Source organism: Curcuma longa, chromosome 11, assembly GCF_044706935.1.
Source record: "Curcuma longa cultivar G26 ecotype Majalengka, Jawa Barat chromosome 11, ITB_CL_G26_1.1, whole genome shotgun sequence".
NCBI classification, from domain to species: Eukaryota; Viridiplantae; Streptophyta; class Magnoliopsida; order Zingiberales; family Zingiberaceae; genus Curcuma; species Curcuma longa.
In genome coordinates this window covers 19,253,452-19,276,748 of record NC_133871.1, presented here as the reverse complement: position 1 = coordinate 19,276,748, position 23,297 = coordinate 19,253,452, and the positions used below count along the sequence as shown (strand labels likewise).

At 37.6% G+C, this 23,297-nt stretch overlaps 3 protein-coding genes across 3 annotated transcripts; 2 read left to right on the top strand and 1 right to left on the bottom strand.

Annotated features, from left to right (window-relative positions):
* Positions 1 to 62: 62 nt before the first annotated feature.
* LOC141841330 (protein EXECUTER 1, chloroplastic-like) lies at positions 63 to 10,292 on the bottom strand. The gene is made up of 12 exons (XM_074729477.1): positions 9,757 to 10,292; positions 8,967 to 9,083; positions 8,836 to 8,901; positions 7,067 to 7,173; positions 5,167 to 5,245; positions 3,801 to 4,505; positions 3,135 to 3,258; positions 2,860 to 3,029; positions 1,781 to 1,855; positions 1,623 to 1,715; positions 1,399 to 1,536; positions 63 to 435 (listed from the first exon to the last, which is right to left on the bottom strand). The coding sequence occupies exons 1-11, from the start codon at positions 10,258 to 10,260 to the stop codon at positions 1,447 to 1,449; spliced, it is 2,130 nt and encodes a 709-aa protein (XP_074585578.1). The 5' UTR covers positions 10,261 to 10,292; the 3' UTR covers positions 63 to 435; positions 1,399 to 1,446.
* Positions 10,293 to 13,608: 3,316 nt separating this feature from the next.
* Positions 13,609 to 15,430, top strand: LOC141841216 (cytokinin dehydrogenase 3-like). Its single transcript, XM_074729352.1, has 4 exons — positions 13,609 to 14,319; positions 14,393 to 14,653; positions 14,747 to 15,009; positions 15,097 to 15,430. Exons 1-4 carry the CDS (start codon positions 13,609 to 13,611, stop codon positions 15,428 to 15,430), a joined length of 1,569 nt encoding a protein of 522 aa, XP_074585453.1.
* Positions 15,431 to 18,153: 2,723 nt separating this feature from the next.
* LOC141837865 (MLO-like protein 9) lies at positions 18,154 to 23,209 on the top strand. The gene is made up of 16 exons (XM_074725235.1): positions 18,154 to 18,292; positions 18,383 to 18,561; positions 19,175 to 19,232; positions 19,338 to 19,573; positions 19,706 to 19,822; positions 19,959 to 20,019; positions 20,272 to 20,360; positions 21,117 to 21,191; positions 21,405 to 21,493; positions 21,601 to 21,650; positions 21,744 to 21,784; positions 21,874 to 22,047; positions 22,144 to 22,179; positions 22,250 to 22,317; positions 22,463 to 22,523; positions 22,616 to 23,209. Exons 2-16 carry the CDS (start codon positions 18,433 to 18,435, stop codon positions 23,042 to 23,044), a joined length of 1,713 nt encoding a protein of 570 aa, XP_074581336.1. The 5' UTR covers positions 18,154 to 18,292; positions 18,383 to 18,432; the 3' UTR covers positions 23,045 to 23,209.
* Positions 23,210 to 23,297: the final 88 nt, after the last annotated feature.

Sequence of the window (23,297 nt, the reverse complement as noted above, 5' to 3'; positions counted from 1 at the left end):
TGTAATTGGTTTAATACGTAAGAAAGTTTGAGTGATCATGCCACCAACATGAACTTAGCATCTTAATGTTCGATCGAAATGTAAAAAATTAATGCATGAAATCTGTAGAACAAGCTTTGGGAAGTTTTTACAAAACAAAACAACTACAAAGAGCATGCGGCTGCGCTGAAATTACATGGTGATAAGATCATAAATATTTAACTGACAAAAGCTTGGTGATTTTTACCAGCTGCAGGCTCAAGTGAAAGAACACAGCAATTGGTGAGCAGCAAAACTGAAGCATCCGCCATGATGTGTTTTCAATAGTTTCCCCTGTCAATACCTGCGCTCGTATGATGTTGATCAGTTTTGAAGATTTGAGTAAATGCTAGTCATGGCAATACTTTGTCCAAAGATGCAGGGCAGTGAAATATGAATCTCCTCTGATGTGATTTTCTGCATCATTAGTAATTACACGTCAGTCAAAATCACAAACTATGCATTCTCATGCATCTGATAAGAACGTAAATCAACAGTAACTAACAAAAAGTTTTTCTTTTTAGAAAACAGAAAGAGCTAGATTTTCCAAATTGGGTGCAGATGCAGAATATAAAGATCGTATGACAATCTTTAAAAAAAAAAAAAAGACTTTGCCCACTGAGTTTTACAGGTTCCATAGAACCATCTCATTGAGACCAAGAACCATAAATAAATTTTTTGAAAGATGATTAGGTCATGACTTAGAATAAAAATCAAATCTGGAAACAACTGGGTTTTACAGGTTCCATGGAACCAGCATCTGATTGAAACCTAGAACAATAAATTTTTTTTTTAATAAATGATTACTTCGATGAGACACCATGGTTCAACAGATTACTAGTCAAATATGAGACAGAATAGAGCAACTTAAAAGAAAAAAAAATTGTTCACTTAGGTGCATTTAATGCTTTTAGAAAGTCTGGTAGTCATGTAATAAGGTACCAAATAATATATATAGCACTAATTATAATGATAAAAGATTAATAATTGCACAAACATCTCAAACCAAATAAAATAAATCAAGATGATTCTCAACCGATACACTTTCTGAAACCATTAAATTTATGTGTTCCTAGTTTCTTTAAGTCAAATGGGTATTCGATCTACTGCATCCTAGCATAAGAATAAATTTATGTTAGCTTGCACAAGCCCAACTTATAATGTACAATACATTATAGTAGTTCTCTAATCGTATTCACCTAAAATATATGTTAAAAGTTAACAGAAAAGAAACATCTCAAATCAATTTACCACTGCAAGATAACTGGTATTAATAGAAAAGTATTAGTAACTTCTGAAAGGAACAAGATAGACATGACCAAATTTTGTAATTACAAAACTAATCTTTGATAAAGAGAGAGAGAGCATGATATAAGTTACCATTGTATCTACATTGATCAACATGAACAGACTTCATATGACACCATCCTAAGCTGGTAGGCTTAACCGATTGAAGAATAAGAAATGAGATTGTGGCGCCAAGTATACAAAACCAATAACAGGGCCTCCTCTAATGTACTGCAAAAAACATTATATATCATAATGAAATAATTTTCAAAATTTTAAATTGAACATTAAATCAATATCATGATAAACAAATCTACCTTTCCATCAAAAATCACAAGTTCACCATCAACCCATCGAGGATTTTGGAAACCTGGATTAGCTAGCCTCCCTTGTCCTTTATACCTAGCAATCTGATACAGAATAATCTATAAGAATGATTGCACCAAGAAACATTGGAATTTTATCTGATAATTACCACTCCAAATTCTTCAGGGATTATTCCCTTATGAGGAAGCTGATTTTGCTTGCCGAGTTTTGCACGAAAAGCTACCTGTTGATAGCATGGATGTCTTACATCATATTAGAAATTGTATTTTAACCAGATCAGCACGAGTACAAAATGAACGTGCAGCAATGCTCATAAATGCTTTTAATATTATCGGTTTGAAAAAGAATAAAAACACGGAAAGTTGCAGCAGAGAGAGAGAAGTTGGAGTCATGGCATAATGCATATTTAAGTAATTTTAAAACCCAGACAGGAGGGTAAACATGTCAGCCTCCCAGCACGTGATTTTCTGGTTGAACCAATCAAAAATCCACATGTAGTCCAATCTTCCATCATCTCCTTGGCTTATTGATTATCTAAAATAATGTTTTTAAAGTTTTTATTGAAGGAGTAACAAACGACGAACTAGATTATGCTGGAATGCTCATCAAAGTTATTAAACAGTATAATCTAAATCATTAAGCATGCAATGCTTCCATATGACAACTTAATCTAAATCAGTAAGCATGCAATGCCACACGACTCAACAGTGTTATCCCTATGCAGTAAAGTGCTTGCCAGTACACCTAGGTGAGACAACGCTTGAACAGCTCCTCTCAGGTGCTCTGTGGCAGGAAAGCATTTAGTCCAAGCAATATTTCAATATACCTTAAAAAAACAGTTGATGGTTTAAGTTCATTATAAAGTTGCTGACTCTAAATTCATATAATATGAGTATATTCTGCTTGACATCATGGGCATTCTCCCACACTACACATGTTATAATGCTATGTAACCTCAGTATAGTATCTTTCTGATTATCTTCTAGATGAAGGATGGTATTTTTTACGACAATAACTATATTTTGTTCCAAATATTTTTATAAAATTGTCATCCTTGATGCTTTGCTATAGCTTGATGCCTGGCACATTGAACAAATAGGACACTTCTGGGAGTGTATAGCACCTATAATAACACTGTAACTAAGATTATCAGGAAGTCTTTACAAAAATAAATCTCTTGTAAGTTTCAACATTCACTATCAACTGCAGAAAATTGATAAGGAATACCTGACCCGCAGGCACAGAAGGATCACCAGTCAGTTTAAAAGCTTCAACATATTCATAAAATTCAAGATCCACATATTTATCAGATGTACCATCCTCCTGCCACTGTCCAAATTTACGCTTGAGATGGAGGACATTGGAGCTGTACATTCCATGTGAACCAATGTACAATCCTGAAACAAGATTATACAACCTAATATAAATGACAGAAAATGACAATAACTGAACTATTAACCAGAACAGGAACAAGAAAAGAATCTTAGCATATTATGTAATACCACTAAGTGTATCTGAGGTCGTTGGTATCTCAATTTGGCTGAATAAAGTTGTTTCAAATAAAGAATGATAGTTCTGTCTGTTGTTGATACTATAGTTGATTAGCTCCTGAAGATCTTTCAGTACCTGCATCATACACTGGGCCATAAGATGCAACATAGCTATAAAGTAGAAAACCAAGCTTGGTGATTAAATATGAGATCTTAATTGTAGCCAAAAAATATAGAGTTTTAAAGACGTTGCTTAAAAGAAGAGAGAGAGAGAGAGTATGGTATATTAAGAAACTTAATATAAAAGAGACAATAACATATGATCAAATTATTTCTGTTAAAAAAGACCATCTTGAAATCACATGTAAGACAAATCTAACCAATGTAAACCAGATAGAAACAACTAAAACATACCATCTTAGCTATGTGTAAACCAGGTAGAAACTACTAAAACATACCAGTAAACCAGGTAGAAATTACTAAAATATACTATCTTAGCAAAGTTTCATCATAAAATTATTCGGTCTCAGGATCTAATATCCCAAATGGGAATGCAGAAGATTCTACAACTTTCAGGCAAAATGACCTTACTCCTTTACAATTTTTGTTCCTTGAAAAACACATACCAAAATAACAAATGTATACATACAGAGATTAGAAGGAAAGGTATATGTTTACCCTCAAACGCATCCCATCTTTATCAGGAATAATTTTAGCAAGATCAGATGAAAGAAGGTCAGCATTCTTTGTAGCCAAAGCTTTTCTCTTGGAAGCCTGTTTTTTCCTCTCAGTTTTATTCTGGATAGCATCTTGCCCTAAAGTGATTGAAAATGACGAGTTATCTCTTTTCTCTAGCTTTGCTGGAACACGGACTAGATTGGTGGGGAGCACATCAGCAAATGATTTGGGGGTCACATCACCAATAATGACTTTAAATGATAATTCACTTTTCTCTTCTTGTGTGCTTGTAGAATCTCCAGCGCCCATTTCTATCTCTTCGATATCATTTTCAGCATTAAGATCATCTGATTCTACACTTTCTAACTCTTCGTCACTACTATCTTCCTCACCATCATCCTCCTCCTCCATTATCTGTTCAACAACTTTGGCAATTATGTCCCTGTTTACTTTCCCAGGTGACACCAGTTTTAAGACCCTGACCTTGGAGCCAGGAATTAAATCTCGTATAACGTTCTGGATAATAGAAATGCCATCCATCATATTTAAATCATCATCCCTTCCTTCAACTGTCTTTATATCTTGTGCTTGTATGTTGTTTTCTCCTTTCAAACCCTCATACGAGTTTAAGCTGTTGAAACCAGGTTTTTCCTCACAGTTACTCGTTAAATCTTCAGAACCTACTGCTTTTTGAAAATATACCACCTGAGAAAAGCATGCCAAATAGCTCAATTTAATCTAAGCAATTGATAATCTGACTCAGCGGAAATGCCATTTATTGTCATGCCCGCCTCACTTTAATAAAATAAAAAGGGGTCAATCCCTCATAAAGGAATGTTGCCCTCCTTCAGCTCCTTCAGAGCCTCATCCCCCTCGAGGGGAGTTATGCCGTTTAGCAAGGACATTTGAGTCGTATGTGGCTCCTCAGCCCCCAGTCGCCACTCATTCAAACAGCCTGAATGCCTCCCTCCGGTCAGGGTGCCAGGGGCGAGTCAACGAAAATCAGCTAAACAAGGAATATGATTGAATGAAAATAAATCAAGTGCCTAGATTTTGACAGCCTTACATTGTAGTCATAAGAATATAATAATATCACTTGAGTTCCAAAAAAAAAGATTTGAGGTGTTACAAATCCCAATAGACAGATATTTAGTATTAATTTGGATGAGGGGGAGGAGGAAGTGAGAAAGAGAATGAAATCATAATGCATTTTTACATAAAAAGAGGGATGTGTTTTTTTTCTGAATCTTCGCTCATTATCATATTGTATGTTTAGAATAAATTGCATCCGTTACAATTTCATCATTAACATCAGTTATTAATCACTGCTAATTAAGTTACAAATTGTAATCTACTTGTAATGTACCTGTTGTCTGTAATCTCCATCTGTGTCGATGAAGAAAATCTCAAAGAGAGGAAAACCCGCCTTGCCACTGGCTAGCTGTCTGCAAAGATACAAGAGCCCTTGAGCAATACAGCAAACAAACAAATCCAATGCAGAAACCTCTCACGAAATATCTAAAAGAGAAAACATAAATATGTAACCCCTACACAAAAAATTTAGCATGTGAACGTACATACTAAATATTATATACAATGCATAAAACCTTGGAACCAAATAAATAAATAATAAATAATAAAAGCACCAATATGCCTATCATCACATTAATAGGAAAACTTGGCCTAAAACACAAGCATGTTACTCAAGAACAATATTAAAAATATATAAAAGCACCAAATATGCCTATCATCAGTTTAATAGGAAAGCATGGTCCAAAACACAAGCATACTACTAAAGAACAATCTCAAGATTCATTGGCTTAGAAACAGCTGCATTTTCACAATGAATTACACTAAATAAGCCAAACTAACAAATTTTATTAGTGTGATTGTAACCAGTTCATCATGAAACTCAGGTAGCTTAATGAGAAATGAGGTATTTGTAGAAAATTTCAGACAGCATTGTTGAAGTGAGGCCTGAATGAAGCACAAACCAGTATAATTTGTCGATGCATACAGTAGTATAAAATTTTGCCTACGCTAACCTGAACCACTTATGTAGCCTGACCAGTTTACTTGTGGCTCTAGACTCCATGCTATATAAAAGAAGTGTAACCCCTTATGTATTACTTCTAACAATTCCAATAAGAATTATTCATTCCTACTGGCTGCGAACTAAGCCACACCCTTGCTAAACCATGCAAAATCTGTGTTTGAGATTTTAGATTATGTTTTTCTGTGTTTTTTTTTTCTCTTACATCCTGCTGTGGATCAACCATAAGAAAACTTAATCCTGGCAGATTTAAATGGGCAGAGCAATTGGATCGACAGTTTAACTTCTCAACTTAAAGATGGAAACAACATTATGAAATATCTTTTAAAAGATGATGCAAAATGTGCGGAATCAATGCCTAAGTTTCAAAATTTAATTTCCAGAAGTAATAGAAGGAAGAAACTTGTCTTGTAGAAACACATTATATAGTCATCAAATTACTTATAGAAATCACAATTGTGTAAATTGTTATATTTGAAGTAAGAAGTATTTCCTTAGCCTTGTCACTATTGAGGGATAAGTGAATTTAGAGTTTTTCCTTATTTGAGAGACTACACTGGTTCTAAGGGTCAACTAAATCCCGCATTAAGCTTGATCGCAGGATAATTATTTTTTTGTGTGATAACTAGTCATTCATTTGCATTTGTTTGGTCTTCTGTAGCCAACAAATCCCTGTCATTTTGATGATAATTTAAACTGTAAATTGATGGGGGTGTAGAATAAATCATTTTTCTTTCTCAAGCGCAATGTATGTTGAACCTAGTAATTGAGAAAGGTTATGAATTATGATCCATGTGGTGATTTACAATGCAAATCCATATATCTACATGGTGGATGACTACATATGTACTAGGCAGTCTAAATATGACTGCATATAAAGGAACTGTGTAGCCAGGCAGACAACTACACATGATGCATATGAACTGCATTTTAAAATGATGATAAGATTTATCTATCTGAATTTCAGCTAGTCTTGTCAGTCACATTGTAAATTGGGTCACTAATTTAAGTGAATTATATTTGCACTAATAGCAGTCCTCCAATATTTTCTTAACTAGCCAATTCCAATGTGAGAGAACCAAACAAAACTATAAAGTATGAACAGAACTATCTGTTACTAGGACTTAACATAGATAAAATCTGAAATAAAACTATTTTCAAAATTTTAGATGAATTATTTGGTTTTACAAAAAATTGGATGTAGATAATACACCTGGGACTGTAGCTTCTTGCTACATATCTTCCATACTCCGGAGTAATGCATATAATCCGACCATATGGATCAGCACCATCTTCGGAAATGCCAGCCCACCAACCAACCTGCATGTCTTTTAACGTTAGACATCAATTTCCAGCATTACTCTTAACTTGAATGAGAAGATCCCTCAGTGTAAAATAGAAACAATTCCAGAAAATTCCAAAATAAAGACAAACATAAAGTATACTTAAATTAAATCATTCAATATGACAAAAAAATGTAGAGTAAGTGGTAATAAGAAGTTCAAATGTAGTATGTTTTTATAATATATAAGTTAAAAAATGTAGTCAGTTAATGATTTTCTTCCGTGTTTCATAATTAGCTTAACCAAACACTTTTTTCTTCTGCGTCACTTCAATGTCAAATGGCATGAACAAAGCTCAAAAATCAAAATAAATTATTCATTTTTGCTTACTGAACCATAATTGTAGGACAGATCTTGAAATATGAAAGTCTTCCTACACACCATATATGCAGCTTTAATTGAATATGACTTTCCTACAAATTCAAATATGTAATTTAGTTTTAATTGCTATAAATTGAGCATCTGATTCCCTCTATTTCCAGTTAAGACAGGATATCCTGTGTTTTAAATATACATACAATTGAGTCCTTTGGTACATTTACCACATGAAAATGCTCCTTTCAATGAGTTTTTGGGTTCAGTCATCTACAAATTTTTCTATCAGCTTCTATGTACAGACACGCTAAACTGAACAGTATTCCCATGATTTGAGGGGGAAAATAGGCCTACTCATGTATGTTGTAAGGAGATTGAATCTTAAGTCAAACACAGGCAGTGTAATCCCATTCCAGCCAGTATACAGGTGCAGCTTAGTTAAGTTGAGTAAGATTACTGTGCCTATTAGAATGACTGGAAAGGTTAACCATTGAGGGCAGAAGTAATCACGTGGAAGCTCCTATGCATCATAATTTAGATAGGGAAAGGTGAGAACTGAAAAGGTCTGACTTTGGAAAGCTTTAAACAGACAAAGGAATGCCTAAAATAATTGAGATAGATACCCAAACGGTAGCATTATAGCATCCTACAACAACTTGGAGGAATAGTGAGAATCATAAGTCCTTGAGGACCAACCATAATGACTAATATATATTCTGCAGAGGACGAGGTGAGCACAAATTAGGGAATCAATTTACCATCTCTAACATTTTTGCTTTATATTGACTGACAAATTCTGATGTTTATCTTGTGATCCCATAATTTAAAGTCCTCGACCCCCACTTGCAACATGGCATTCTCCCAAATTCAAATGGAAAATTATACAAAAACTAAAAGGTAGATCTTATAGACAACAAAAGCACAATTTAACACCAATCCTTGTGAGCTAATCCTGTCCGAGCTCAGTCAGATCTGATCATCTGAATGCTGGGTTAAGTTGACGACTTCTTAAAGTCTATAATAGCAATGTTACAGAAAGAAACTTTCAAAAACTTTACTAAGCTCATTATCAAATCAAACATCACCATAAAAGTACAACTATCAGCTACTTTGCAAGGGAACCCTCAGACAATTTGTATAGATTGTTAATATTTCAATCACTATATAAGAATTGGCAGCCACTGTTATAGCCTTGCATACAGCACAATGAATAAAGCTCAATGGAGTGAACAGCTTCATGTAGCTGAACCCTAAAAATTGGGACAAGCATAGCTTAATGAAGATGATGTAAGAATTGGCAATGAGTTAATTCCAATAAACTGACCAGTCCTGCCCCAACATGATCACGAATGAAAGCCGCATCACTGTATCGCTCTTCCTCTATAGCTCTCTGTGGCAACAAGAGTGCTTAGAATATAAATTAAATACAATAAGTGCATAAGACAAGTTTCATACATTCATACTAGTCAATGCTGCTCCAACAATATCCTTTCTTGTAGCACCAGTTATGGCCAACTTCAGCTTTGCAGCTTCTCCATAATCCTCTCTTAAAATAGCCTCATTCAATTGTGACTGAAATAAGGCCAACACATAGCATGAAACTATCAGCAAAACTAAAACCACAGTGGTATGAACAAAATTGTACACTAGAACATAATAAACTTGATTCTAAAGAGAGGAAATCAAGTTTGGTATATTCAGTTAAGCTTCAACTTCTAATTTAGTGGTGTTGTTTGAGCTACTCCCTTTGGGCATAACAAGCCAGTGTGACCATGGTCCAAAACTTCGACAAGACTGATTTTACCAGCCAGTTGATGGCCTATACCATGTGAATCATTTTCATATAACCTTTACAAAGCTATAATAAGATCTGAACTGACATTGGCATAAACCAAATGGTGACGACTATACCAACTTTATGGATCAATATACCTGTTAGTACCGGCTGATATCATTTCAACTCGCCCCAAGGACTCTTTGGGGGGTTTTTTTTTAACACTGTTTAAGTTATTTTATACTTTTAAACCCAAACATTTCTTATCTGATTCCCTCGCTCTTCACAATTTTCCACTCAAATGGCTGATTCTCTTAATTGATTAATCACAAGAGGATGCACAAGGCGACTGACAATGAAGTAACTACGTAATTTAACATAAGTAAAACAGCTTTTCTTTAGAAATAAATACTAACCAACCCAACTCCACCACCAAACTGAAAAAAACAATCGACGACTGGAAGATTTTACCTTTAAGACGGAAACAAGTTTCTCGTGTTCTTCAATCTCCATAAAATGCTGCTTCCACCTCTCCCAATCCCAATCCTCCCCATTTTCCTCAACCACAGTCACCTTCTTCTCCTCCACCACAATATCCTCCTTTCCCGCCTCCGATGCAACCACCCGTAACCCATTCTTGGACGAAGAATTGCGGTACGCAGCCACCAACTCGTCCCACCTCTTAGCAGCGCCACGAACGACCCCCTCGATGAGCGAGTCCCATCTCACAAAGGAAGATCCATCTTTTGAGGAGGAACCTTCCTCATTCTCACCCGACGAGGGGCTGTTATGGCAGAAGCAGAGGAAGGGGCTTGGCGGAGACCTAGAAGGGCCGACGTGCTTGAGCCTGGGGAGTAGGAGGAGCTGCGGCTGGGGTAGGTACACCGGTACTTTTCTGAGGAATTTGGAGGATTCGTGGTCGATGTAAGCGGCCGACGACGGCGGTGGGAAGCGCGCAGAAGGAATCGAAGCCATTCTGCTTCAGCCCTTCCGATGACGGAGAGAGTGAGAGAGAAAACAAGAGAGTGGATTAGATTAGACAGCGTGTGGAAGACCACACGTCGCCACACGAACTCTTCTACTCTTTTGTGCGCGTGTGACGTGTGCGAGAAATTGGGCTCGTTATAGGGAAGTAAGTTAAGCCCATTTATCGAGTATGAAATGGCCCATTTGGAGCCTCAGCCCAAATTCTAGAGTTATTATAAGCAAAATAAATCTAATTTTAGAGTTATTTTAAGCAAAATAATTCTATTTTGGAACTGTTTTAATTCATATATATATATATATATATATATATATATATATATATAAAGAGAATAAAAAATTATTAAAATATCTTTATTGGATTTTGTAGAGATTTGGCATGATCATTAGATTTTATAGAGATTTGGCATGATCATTAGATTTTGTAGAGATTTGGTATGTTTATTGGATTTTGTAAAAATTTTGACATGATTCCAATATATTTAATATTCCTCAATTCTCAAAACTCTAATTTATTAGTTTCTTTATATTCTTCTTCTTTCTTCCTTATTAATCTAATAACCTATTTTATACAACTTTAAACAGTTTACTCATTTGATAGCTTGTTTTCTCTCCTCAAGACATTTCTGAGGTCATCACAAGGGGTGCAAGAAGAGGAACGATTCGATCAGAATTAAGATCCTTTGTTACAGATTTTTCAGTGAATTTAAGATCTAAAGATATCACCTTTCTAATTTGCCTATCAAATTTTCTTTTTTATGCTTCTGTTAATTTCTTATTTTCTTATCAATAATTTCTGTTGTAAACTTGTAATCTTAACAATTCAAATTAATAAAGTCTTATTTACGTTCAACTATGTCTCAGGAAAGAATAAATAATTTAGCAATGTTATCAATTGAAAAAAAAATTATTTTTAAAACTTGAATATGAAATTTTAATTAATAATTTTGCATCAAGTTAAAAAAATTAACTTTATACAAAAACTTTATTTTTAAAATTAATATTTTAATTTATTTTAAAAAAAAATTAAACCCACCATTATCGATCTCAAGTCTGCATAAAAAAGGATGAGAGATATTTTTTTAAAATAATAATTATTATTTAAAAAAAATCGCCTAGGACTTCCAGGAGGCTTGAGCCGCCCCTGCACCTTTGAGTTGCTTTATTATACGAAGTAGCTCTTAGATGATAGTGTTTTACAAAATAACTTTAAGATGATAGTATTTTGTATTCTAAGGTGAAGCTTAGAGGAATATTTTAAATAAAAAATTATAGAGAAATAGTTGTTTTGATAATTCGTAAAAGATTTAAAAGATGAATAGATAAAAGGATATTTTTTAAAATATATATATTTTTTCTTCTTCTGCAAAAGGTGGAATCCGTCATCCTGGCCTCATATGGTCGGCCTACGACTATCTGTGAGGAGGTAAATCGAGAAACTGCAGTTGGTTACGACGGAGTAGGGTATTGCCTGGCTTCGCCAAAACTCAAACCCTTGTCCTTTTTTACAAGTCTGCTCCGTCGTAATCAAACTCAATTATGCCCCGGGGCATATATTTTTTCTTTGATACTTAGTGTTTTGGTCTTTAAATATTGATTGATCTCCTTTTTGACTTAGTTCCTTCTTTTCACTTTCACGAACAGGGAAGAGTCACTAGCAGTCTCTTACTGGGGAATATGAACGGATCTAATCTTGAACTTCAAGCTGGTCATCGACGTGGACCATTGTTTGAATATGTCTTCATTTAATGACTAAATCCCGATCGAGGATATCCTTTATATGGCTTGCTACTTTTTCTTTCCTGATTCAAACAGATATGATGACTAGTTTAGTAGGCATTGAGGATGTTGGCAACTCACGAGAGGAAAAGTACTGATGCTCCATCTAATCTCGAATCTTTCCTTCTGCCAATCTCATTTTAGAACAGCAGCTGCACGTGGAAAAAGTGGCTTTAGCCTAAAAGTTACTGCAAGTCAATACTTAACAGGATATTGACACGCCAAGGGATCTTGTTAATCTGTAGCATGATGATGGTTAGATGGTCAATCAAGCTAACTGTACTTTTGCAAAGTAGATATTCTACGTAATACAATCTTTTAACTTTTTTTGTTTTTTAAAGAACTGTGTATCACGAAATATTGATTCATTACTCTACTTAAGCATCCACAGAGAAAGTTGTTGGGGAAAGTGGATCCACAAGTCTTTTCCACAGCAATTAGGAATAAGAAAGCGATTTATGGAGCATGGGCTGTGTTCATTCATTGAATTATTCTTCGTGGATACATTTAAGCTCGTCAAATTGCTGTAGGTGTGAAATAATTGTGAATCAGTCATCATTCAGAGCAAGCAAGAAAAGCTTAATTTTGCAGAGCTTTGCTTCGAGCTCGCAAGTGTCGTCCATGCATGCACGGCTGTATCCTGGAACCCTGTTCGGGGAGGACCCAAGAAGGAAGTGCTCTGAGATACTAAATCTCGTTCTGACAATGACTGAAATCAATCAAAAATTCCTTCAGACTTAGCTTGGAGTACGCTACTGCTCTACTGTAGTAACTTCTGCCTCTTCAATGATGATTGCTCAGACCAGCTAGCCTTTAAGCTATGGAGTATGCTGAATTAGATTTGACCAGAGAGAGAGAGAGAGAGAGAGAGAGAGACTAGCTCAGTCTACTGCAAGCAACCAATGTGGCAGACATATCTCCAGTTGGCTGGTGCAAATCTACTGCAAATCATTTTGCCCCATCAGGACGTAGACTCCCACTGCATAAGCCACCAAAACAACGGTCTCCGATGAGGAACTGAAGTGATCACTTCGAATTCAGTGGCATCATTCAGATGCCACAGTCGCACAAATATGGATGGTGGAGGAAGCCAAGCAGGCAGCACTGACATTGAGGCAACATGCAGGTCCATAACTCAGTGAGTCAGTGTGTGTATGATTCCAGCCAGAGAGGCTTTCTGTGTGACACTTGGTTAAGATGAAGAGGCTCACATGCATCACCTTTGTGCCTGGATTTTAAGGGATTTCGGGCCACGGTTTGAATTATAATCTTGCCCTTCCATAAATGTAAAACCCTCGTTGGATCGAGGTGAGATCTGAGCTTTTGCCCTTTCCATTGTCAGAAGAATTCTGTTCCTGTCCTCACGCACTCTTGAGCTTGCTCAATATGCTAAAGTCATCCTCCTAATCATTTCGACTTTCATGTTTAGAACATATAAAGTGAGGCCTTGCTGCTGCTTCCTACCTTTGCCCTTCCTTCTGTGTCTTCTCTTGGTGGGAGGCTCGTTTTGATTCTTGTTGTCCCAGCTTCAACCTGTTTGTAAGAGTACAAACTGTTTGAATGGAGATAGCTCTGTTTTGTGCCAGAATCAACATCCTAATTCTGCTTCTCGCTCTCTGCTCTCCGTGCAAGTTCATCCAGAGTCCCATGGACTTGGGCCCCTTGAATTTCCGCCAGAACGCAAACACAGCATCCATAGACTTCGGAAGAATTCACTTCAACTCTCCCTCAGCGGTTCTCAGACCCAAGTCCCCCCAAGCCATCTCCCTCCTTCTCAGCTTCCTCTCCGGTTCATCCTTCAGTAAGATTACAGTTGCAGCAAGAGGAGCTGCGCACTCCATTTATGGCCAAGCCCAAGCACTTGATGGCATAGTCATTGAGATGGACGCCCTACCTTCCAATATACAAGTTCACAGAAAGGGAGAAAGGGAAGCTGATGGTGTCTCTTACGCTGATGCCAGTGGTGGAGCACTGTGGGTTGAGCTTCTGGAGGAGAGCCTGAAGCATGGGCTGGCTCCAAGGTCATGGACTGATTACCTCTATCTCAGTATTGGTGGCACTCTCTCCATTGGTGGCATCAGTGGACAAACTTTCAAGTATGGCCCTCAGATCAGCAATGTCCTCCAACTGGACGTGGTGACAGGTAAAGGAGAGGCTATAACTTGCTCCCCCAGCAAAAGTTCAGAGCTTTTCTATTCAGTTTTGGGTGGTTTAGGCCAATTTGGCATCATAACAAGAGCAAGAATCCTTCTCCAAGAAGCTCCAGAGAAGGTGAGGTCAAGAAACTCATTGGCTTTGTTCTTAATTTGTCTGTGTGTGATTTAATCTTTATTTTGGTGAATAGGTGAAGTGGGTGAGAGCTTTCTATGATGATTTCCATACCTTCGCCAAGGACCAAGATCTGCTGATCTCAACACCGGACTTGGTGGACTACGTTGAAGGTTTCATCGTTATCAATGAGCAATCCCTCAAAAGCTTCTCCACTGCCTTCCCCGCTCACCTGCACTTCACACCAAAATTCCAGAGTGACGGCAGGTCCAAGGTCTACTACTGCATTGAGTACGCTGTCCATGATCACAGTTCCAAGGACATCAGCACAGAACAGGTCATTATTAATGCACTGCTTGAATTTCTCTTGTTCAAGCTAATTAACGAAGGTGCTTAATGGACTAAAAGACAATCAGCGGTGTTTTTGCAGGTGGTGTTGGAGCTCTCGAGGCAGATGAGGCACTTGCCGTCGCAGGTGTACATTGTGGAGGTCTCCTACTACGACTTCCTCAACAGGGTTAGGATGGAGGAGATGAGTCTGAGGAGCGTTGGGCTCTGGGAAGTGCCCCATCCTTGGCTCAACATGTTTGTGCCAAAGTCTGGAATCAATGAGTTCGTAGGCTTGCTCTTGGAGAATATTTCAGCAGAGGAATTCGAGGGCCCTGTCCTCATATACCCACTTCTACGGGACAAGTAAGAGTAAAAACTACTTCTTTAACTCTTCAATTCTCATCCTATCGATTAAAAGTGAAGAAAATTTTCATTTCGACGCTTGTTCAGGTGGGACGCAAACGCATCAGTCGTACTACCGGACGCCGCCGACGACCAGGTGATATACATCGTCGGCATGCTCCGGTCAGCCAACCCGGCCAGCTGCCCTGCTGCCTGCCTGCAGAGCCTCCTCCAAACCAATAACCGCATCGCCGGCGCAGCATCCGCCGTCGGAGCCAAACAGTACATACCGCACCACTCCTCGCCCGCGGGTTGGTCGGAGCACTTCGGCCGGCAGTGGGCCCGGTTCTCCGCTCGCAAAGCCCGGTTCGACCCGCTCGGCATCTTGGCGCCCGGGCAAGGAATATTCTCCCGAAGGTCTATCTCCATCTCTTCCTTGTAGCGAGCAGGAAGCAGATAGCAAAGGAAGGACAGAACAAGATCAGGAGCCTGTTTTTATAAGGTGTTGTATCAGCCACAGGACCCTACAGGCTCCAGATAGGAGATGGATGGATCATTCAGTTTTATTTAAGAGGGTCCTCAGGAGAAATAATCCTGGGTGGTCATGCTGTTGGATCACTGTAGAGCATGAATGCCATAGTGGATTTGTATTTATTTCTGAACTAATGGAGGAAATTAAGGTTCTTATTTTAACTGCAACTTGTTCTTTGTCTGCGTTAAGAGTCAGTGCGTGTGGCTTTCTAAGTAGATACAGGATCACAAAAGGAAAGCTGTTGGTCGAGTGCGGATCCTATGAGGAAGGATTACGTTACTGCATGTGGTGCCTGATCAGCATAAACAGAATGAGTAAGATCTTGCCTTGCATCGTACAGAGAAGCACTATTTTCACAGTCTGTGGAGTTGATTTCTCTTGGCCAAGGTGTTGCTCTGGCCAAGGGGCACACTGCACTGCATGTGGAGTTGCATGGCCACGTACCCCACTGGTTATATATATCCCTGTGCTTCATCGCCATGGGTATCTGTAAATTTGAGTCACATCTCTCTGCTTGGTCATGGAGCCACTCACTGTTGCATGGCAGCTTCAATACGTGAATCCATTGTTGGAGCAAATCTCAAACGATAAAGATGAAAGATTGCATAATCATTTCATGAGCAGTTCTTCTGCCAACTTTAATGGAAGTTTTTTTTTTCTGAAACATGAGGACTGTTCATGCAGTACCCGAGCTGAATGCCCTCTGCAGTAGTTACTATTTCTATCCACTACTTTCAGGTGGAAATTACTTAGATTTTAATGCTAAGTTACTGACAGAAACTCTGCAGGGAAGAAGTGTAACTACATAAAAAAGAGAGATGGATTTGTGGTCTGTTCTGGTATTTTGTCTCTATCATGATATAAAAGCAGATGGCAGCAACTACAATTAATCATCAATTATCTCCTTACCGATTTTGATCAACTGTACACTACAACCTAACTACCTAAATGGTAGGTAGGCACTCTTGACATAAAAGAATATTTGAAAAAAGAAAAAAATGGTGATGAAACACACGTCTCAACAAGAGCATGACAAAGAGTAGAAAATGGTCATAAGAAATCCAGAAAATGGACCCTGCTATGAATCTGGATACTGATTATAGGACAAAAGAAAATGAAAGGGGCATCCTGTTTACGTTAAAGCATTAATTCTTGTACACGGCTCAGATCCTTATCTCTATCTGCATAAACAATTAGCTCCATTGTTGAAGAGAATGGAGTAGAGCTTTGGCAGTTGCGGCCTCTGGCTTCCTGGTTGGTTCTAAATGGATGCAAGACTCAGTGTAGACGGATCATGATCTGGATAAGGTTTTCCTTAGATTTGTGGACAATAATTCTTCACCCTTCTCTTAGATTCTAACACTTGGATCAATCACATCACAATGTTACACTCCTTTTGCTCGTATAATATCCAAAGATGTAATGCTTAATTTATGAAGTTTGATCATAAGCTGCTAAACTACTAAGCATGGACACGAAGACTGCAGACAATCAAGTGCTGAGCAAAAAGCCATAAGTAAAACCAAGTCACTGGTAGTCGATTGCTCTACAATTTGGTGAGAAAATTCAACAAACAGAGATTTTGTCGAGAAGCGACATCAGAAAGTACTCATTTCTTGGCCAAAAATAAGGAGACTCTAGGACTCTTCAGAAAGTACCGAAGAGGTCCTTTATGTTAAAGAATATGGAAGCCTCTATATTGGATTTGAACAGATTTAAGAATAATTTAATCTTGATTGTCGATAAATGCTTAATCAACAAAGGAGGCAATTTGATGTGTTTTCTGAAAGGCTGGAGGTGTTTTGACATTTTCCACAATAATGCATTAATTATAATTTGAAGCGATCTTAGAGTTGTTCATCGTTTCTTCTTTCTTGGCATTTAATGTTTTCTCAGTTAGTCGAACAACTTGGGTATTAATTAGGACAAATAAGTCGTGGTGTTGTCTTCTGATCGAGTTTATGTTGTCTTTGTCGCGTGCACCATCCAATTTATTCGAATCACCGATTAAAATTTTGAAAAATATTTTCTTTTTAGAAAATTATTTTCTAGCCATCAAATTTTATCACTGAAATCATATTCTGGGAACGCTGTGCATGTGCAATCTCATATTTAATAAAAAAATGAGAATAATTTTTTTCCCACGATCGATGTCTAACTGAGTCTTTTAATTTTAAGCCTTATTTAAACACTTTAAACGAACTTAGAATAAAACTAAACTGAATTAATGTGATAATGATGTTCTGAAATAAAGCTTGATTTTCACATTTCTAAAGTATATAATTGTTCTGAATTAAATGCTGCCGCGTTTCATTAAAATTTAGATAAACAAGAAAAGTTTCATTAAAATATAGAACGGGGTTGTTAGCCTAATTTACTCTTTTGATTAAGTTGGGGAATGGCTTTGATATTCACTGATTTTTTCTTAACTACCAGCCAATAGAATAGCATGAACTTGGCTTGAGGATCGAATTATCTATTCTGAATTTCTCTTTTATCCTTCAACTTGATATCGTGGAATAATCAACAACTTACGTCAATCTCCATATCATTGAATTATCAGCGTCATTTTCCTCTGTGGACTGTGGAGCAATCAACAAGTGTTTTTATTTTATCTGTAATATCTTACAAAAATAATTTATCTCTGTTGAATTCTTGCGCCACGGCGTCAATCCATCCAGCCACCCGTCCCTGAACGTTACACCATGGCGTTGACACGGACCAGAGTCGAGGATTTTTTCCGATTTCCTCGTTGTTTTCTCTCTTTTAAAGGTGAGTATTGTTCCTGCTTCCAAGATATTAGAAACCAGCTTTGAAGAAACCTTCTTACCCTTTTTTGTTGTTGTTGTTGTTTACCAAAAGCAAAAAAGCCTTCTTGCTTTCTCTTCTGAAAGAAGCAGCAGACGTCAGAGATGGCACCAGGAGCTTCCCCGGACGCCAGGAACCTCGACCGGACGCCGACGTGGGCCGTGGCGGCTGTCTGTGCGTCCATCATCATCATCTCCCTGTTGCTGGAGAAAGGGCTTCATCATGTCGGGGGGGTGAGTTAGAGCTTCACTTTGTCTGCTATGTGTTTGGGTATTTTTCTTGACAGGAAAGTTGCTCAGGAATTTAATTTTTCTACTATCATTTTCAAAGGAAAATTATGAGGCGTTGGTCTCAAATCTTAATCAGGAGATTTATTTATGCATGTATGTATTGAAAAAAAAAATCTAGACTATCTTGATCAGGAGATACATAGTAAAATATTTGAAGAACTGTTATTCCTTCTCTTATTGGATAAACTTGGTTTGCGAATACAATAAGTTGTTTTGCTTTGTTGTTTCTTTGGGGGTTATCAGTAACATTAAGGAATTAAATGAATTTCTTTAGGAGTTATCAGTCATGTTTCAAGAGGAAGCATGATTAATTTTCTACTACAGTTAGTTTTATAAATGTTTTATTCTTTCAGTTTGTATCTTAAAGAATCAGCTTTCAGCATGAAGAAAAACTAGTGTTTCTGGAAGCAAGTGAGAAATTGTCCTGATAATTTCACGCTTCAGATCCTTGAATGGCCTATCTTTTTCCTAGCTTGGAATTATGCTACTCTATCTTGTCCTGCATCAATCATTTTCTCACAACTGACAGTTACATCTGCTTTGACTTCGTTGCCAGTGGCTTATCAAGAAGCAAAAGAGAACTCTTTATGAAGTTCTTGAGAAGGTGAAAGCTGGTAAAACCAAAAAGTTCATACCTAAATCGGAGCACTTTTTCAACGTGCATGGTATCCGGAATAGACGAATTACTGTAACTCTGTGATCCGTTGTGGTTTTCGCAGAGTTGATGATTCTTGGCTTCATCTCCTTGCTGTTGACGTTTAGTCAGGACCAAATCGCGAAAATCTGCGTGCCACAAGGAGTTGCAGATTCTATGTTGCCATGTAGCCTTGATGATACGGAGGAAGAAGAGTCAACTGGTGGAAACAAAAGGCGACTGCTCACGCTGCTGCTGACGGAGTCACACCTGAAGCGCAGGATTTTAGCTGCTGGTGGTTCAGCAGTAGAATGCGCCTCAGTGAGTAGTGCACACCATCTTCTAAGTCTCTGTTTGTTGGTTGACAATAATCTATTTGTGAACAAAATACAAAAAAACACAAAATCTAAGAATGTTTTTCAAGCTAAAATGTTCAGTTGCGATCACTTGTAGGGAAAGGCGCCACTGATTACTACTACAGGATTGCACCAGTTGCACATTCTGATCTTCTTTTTGGCTGTGTTTCATGTGCTAAATACTGCTCTTATAATGGTCCTTGGAAGAGCAAAGGTGACTCTGCAATGACAAAGTAGTGGATTACATTATGTATCATTCTGAGTAATTCCATAGCATTGTCTAAGGATGACTTAGTTTAGTTGTTGCAGTATCCACTTTGCAATTGCATTGATAACCTTCTCTTGTGCAGATACACAGATGGAAGGACTGGGAAAAGGATACGACATCGGCTGAGTATGCCTTCACAAATGGTATATTTTCACTATTCTTTGTTGTATTGTTGCAAATCCATAAGCCATCATTCCATAAGACTTTGCCATCAACGATAACAATTTCCATTTTATATGCATGAGTCTACTGTTGTTCAATTTCTTATTATCACGTACAACTGAATATGTTTTTCTCACTATAAGATCACAAAACTAGATAATTATTTTCACTTTGCTGGCTCTGAATCATATTTTCATTGGCCATTGTGAAAGCATAATGTGTGGTCTATGCAGATCCATCCAGATTCAGATTTGCTGATGAAGTATCTTTCGTAATGTCTCACACGAGCTTCTGGAACAGAAACGTGATCTTGTTCTATATTGTAAGTGTAGAGTTTGCTATTGTGACTTAGTTCTCCTCCCTTAGTGTTGGAAATTAGTTCCCGTGACCAATTGATTGAATTTGGGGACGCTTAGATACGTTCACATGGAATTGGGAACTAGTAGACTTATTCTCCAACAACAGAAAATGTGGCAGATTGCTCTTCTTTCTAGATTCGATAGTATTCAGTCATTCAGAGCCTTAGTTCAGTCCTTGCAAATACGAAGTGTCAGTGAAAACATTCCCACTGCTGGAGAACAATGCTGAAAAATTCTACTAGCATGCAGAGACTATGATTCAACCAACGATTGGCACTGAGATGAAGCCCCTATAGCCCTTGGGCTAGGAACCAAAGAACAAGGAACTTCAACCTTTGAATACAAATTTGACTATGGACATCAAAATGATCAATCTCCAAAGAAGGAGCTCCATCAAGCAAATCTTTCCTTTGAAGCTTCAGTTAAATCCAAAGCCAAAGGAGCTCACTATATAGGTAGCCTTGAGATACAAACTTAGGAAAAAGCTCCAACAGCACGCCACCCAGAAGCTTAGTAATACTTCTTTGTTTAGCAAAACATGTCGAGTATTTATCTGAACGTGCTGTCAAACATCATTGTTTAGCAAGAAGAGCAATCTGTAGCCGAGGCAATCAGTAAATATATAGCTTACTAATGCTATAACTTACTAAAAATTTTAAATCTCTTAAATTGTTTTTTTTTCTATTGGTTTTGGTAACTTACTGTTTTATCCTCTCCAGAAATGCTTCTTTAATCAATTCTTCAAGTCTGTTAGTAAAGCTGATTACTTGACCTTGCGCCATGGTTTTATAAGTGTAAGTTCTTTCTCATAATAAATTTTTGCTTAAATGCTTAGTTTGCACAGAATAAAATACTGTTGTTTATGGAGTAACCATTATATGTATATATAAGATTCTAGACATAATCCTAATTCGAAAGTATTAAGACAGAGCTAAAAGTCTCTACACCAGTAATCCTATTAATACAAATTCCTCTAATATAGTCTATTGATCAATTGATGTTTATAGGCTCACTTGGCTCCGGGAACTAGTTTTAATTTCAAAAGATACATCAAAAGGGCTTTAGAGGATGACTTCAAGCAAGTTGTTGAAATCAGGTGCTTTGATTGCTAAATCTTGTTTTTTGTTCCAATCAAATTTCTAAAGATGGATTAGACAGATTTGCTCACAACTGTTTGCTTTGGTTGTTTTTTTGTTTGAGCAGTTATATTTTGTGGGCTTCTGCTGTGATTATTTTGCTTCTAAATGTTCATGGTAGGTACACTTCTTATGTTGTTTGGTTTTTCTAGCTGGTAAACCAAGAAAATTCAAGTATCTGACACTTGATGATACTTACTATCTTATCAGGATGGCAGGAACTTTTCTGGGCATCGATAATTCCTCTAGTCGTAAGCCTGAAATGCTTCACTAAAACCTGGTCACATGAACCATCATGTTGTTAGTGAGAAAAAAACTCACCTTTGGTTTCACAATGCAGATCATTTTGGCAGTGGGAATGAAGCTACAGGCGATTATGGAAGGAATGGCCATGGAGATTAAAGATAGGCAAACTGTGGTGCAGGGTATACCTCTGGTGCATCTCACTGACCAGCATTTTTGGTTCGGGCGGCCACAATTCGTTCTGTTTCTGATCCGATTAGCCCTCTTTCTTGTAACCATGCTTTTCCCTCATGCCCTTGCAGATGTTTAACTTGTGATACTCGACCGAATGCAGTAAAATTTATTTTTCTTTCCACTTGTTTTGCAGAATGGATTTCAGATTACATACTTCTTTTGGATATGGGTAAACTACAGTTGTCTCTCTTTCATTCTTTTGCAATCAAGTAATTAACCTTGACCTTAGCATTGTGCAGTATCAATTTGGCTTGAGGTCCTGTTTCCATGAGACATTTTTCTTCATCATTGCCAGAATTGTGATCGGGTAAGCATCTATTATGCTTCTCTTACACGAGTAAACATTGATTTCTTTTAGATTCAAATTTCTCCTGCATTTCATCCTTAAAATGAGCTACTGGAGTCTCCATGTTCATTCTTATGGATTTTTCTTTTTCAACGTGTATGTGCAGAGTTATAGGCCAAGTTTTGTGCAGCTACATTACTCTTCCTCTATATGCACTTGTATCTCAGGTGTGTTTTAAACCCTTCTAAGATTTCTGAGCATTGCACATGGAACTTAATTCGGGAGAGAATCCAACAGACAAACTTTGAAATTTCTTCAGATGGGATCACACATGAAGAGATCCATATTCGACGATCAGACATCCAGGGCACTTAAGAGATGGCACCAAAATGTGAAGAAAAAGCTCAAAGGAACCCCTCCTAGATCTGTGGCACCGAGCCCGCGGTCGAGTGCGAATTCGTCCCCAGTTCACCCTGTTCAGTTCAAATCGATGAGGCATGCAGGTGAGACACACTACCGTTCCCCAAGAAGACACCTCCCTGAGCCAGGCAATTCAGAGGTGCATATATCAGAACAAGACAACACTGATCAAGAAGATGAGATATCAATCTTACCGATCAACCAAGTTACCGACGAGAGGGACTTCGAGCCGCTCGAGTTACAAATGGAGGCAGGAGAACAACACAATCGAGAAGATCATTCATTCTCATTTGTAAACACGCGTGGACCAAGCCTAAAGCAACCATAACAGCCTGGTGATCTATTATCCACCAGGAGTATGATGTGTGTGTATATGTCACTCAACTCTAAAGAGTGATTGTCTAGATAAGGAGATGCATTGAAAATCCTATTTATCATGAACAACTTCTACAGCATAAGATCATCAATTTAGTGTACTTCTCATCTTTTGTGATATTCTATGCCTTTCAGGCTTCAATTCAACATTTTCCATGAATTAGAAACCTATAGTTCTAGATATATAGTTGAGCTCAAACTCCAAA

What these genes read in the sequence shown, in the direction of transcription:
- LOC141841330 (XM_074729477.1), bottom strand. Translation starts at nt 10,260, where the DNA reads ATGGCTTCGATTCCTTCTGCGCGCTTCCCACCGCCGTCGTCGGCCGCT. An exon ending in AACTTGTTTCCGTCTTAAAG is followed by an intron (nt 9,084 to 9,756) that starts GTAAAATCTTCC and finishes GCCTTATTTCAG; the next exon opens with TCACAATTGAATGAGGCTAT. An exon ending in ATCATGTTGGGGCAGGACTG is followed by an intron (nt 7,174 to 8,835) that starts GTCAGTTTATTG and finishes AAAGACATGCAG; the next exon opens with GTTGGTTGGTGGGCTGGCAT.
- LOC141841216 (XM_074729352.1), top strand. Translation starts at nt 13,609, where the DNA reads ATGGAGATAGCTCTGTTTTGTGCCAGAATCAACATCCTAATTCTGCTT. An exon ending in AGGACATCAGCACAGAACAG is followed by an intron (nt 14,654 to 14,746) that starts GTCATTATTAAT and finishes GTGTTTTTGCAG; the next exon opens with GTGGTGTTGGAGCTCTCGAG. An exon ending in TACCCACTTCTACGGGACAA is followed by an intron (nt 15,010 to 15,096) that starts GTAAGAGTAAAA and finishes ACGCTTGTTCAG; the next exon opens with GTGGGACGCAAACGCATCAG.
- LOC141837865 (XM_074725235.1), top strand. Translation starts at nt 18,433, where the DNA reads ATGGCACCAGGAGCTTCCCCGGACGCCAGGAACCTCGACCGGACGCCG. An exon ending in TCTTGAGAAGGTGAAAGCTG is followed by an intron (nt 19,233 to 19,337) that starts GTAAAACCAAAA and finishes TGGTTTTCGCAG; the next exon opens with AGTTGATGATTCTTGGCTTC. An exon ending in CATACTTCTTTTGGATATGG is followed by an intron (nt 22,180 to 22,249) that starts GTAAACTACAGT and finishes AGCATTGTGCAG; the next exon opens with TATCAATTTGGCTTGAGGTC.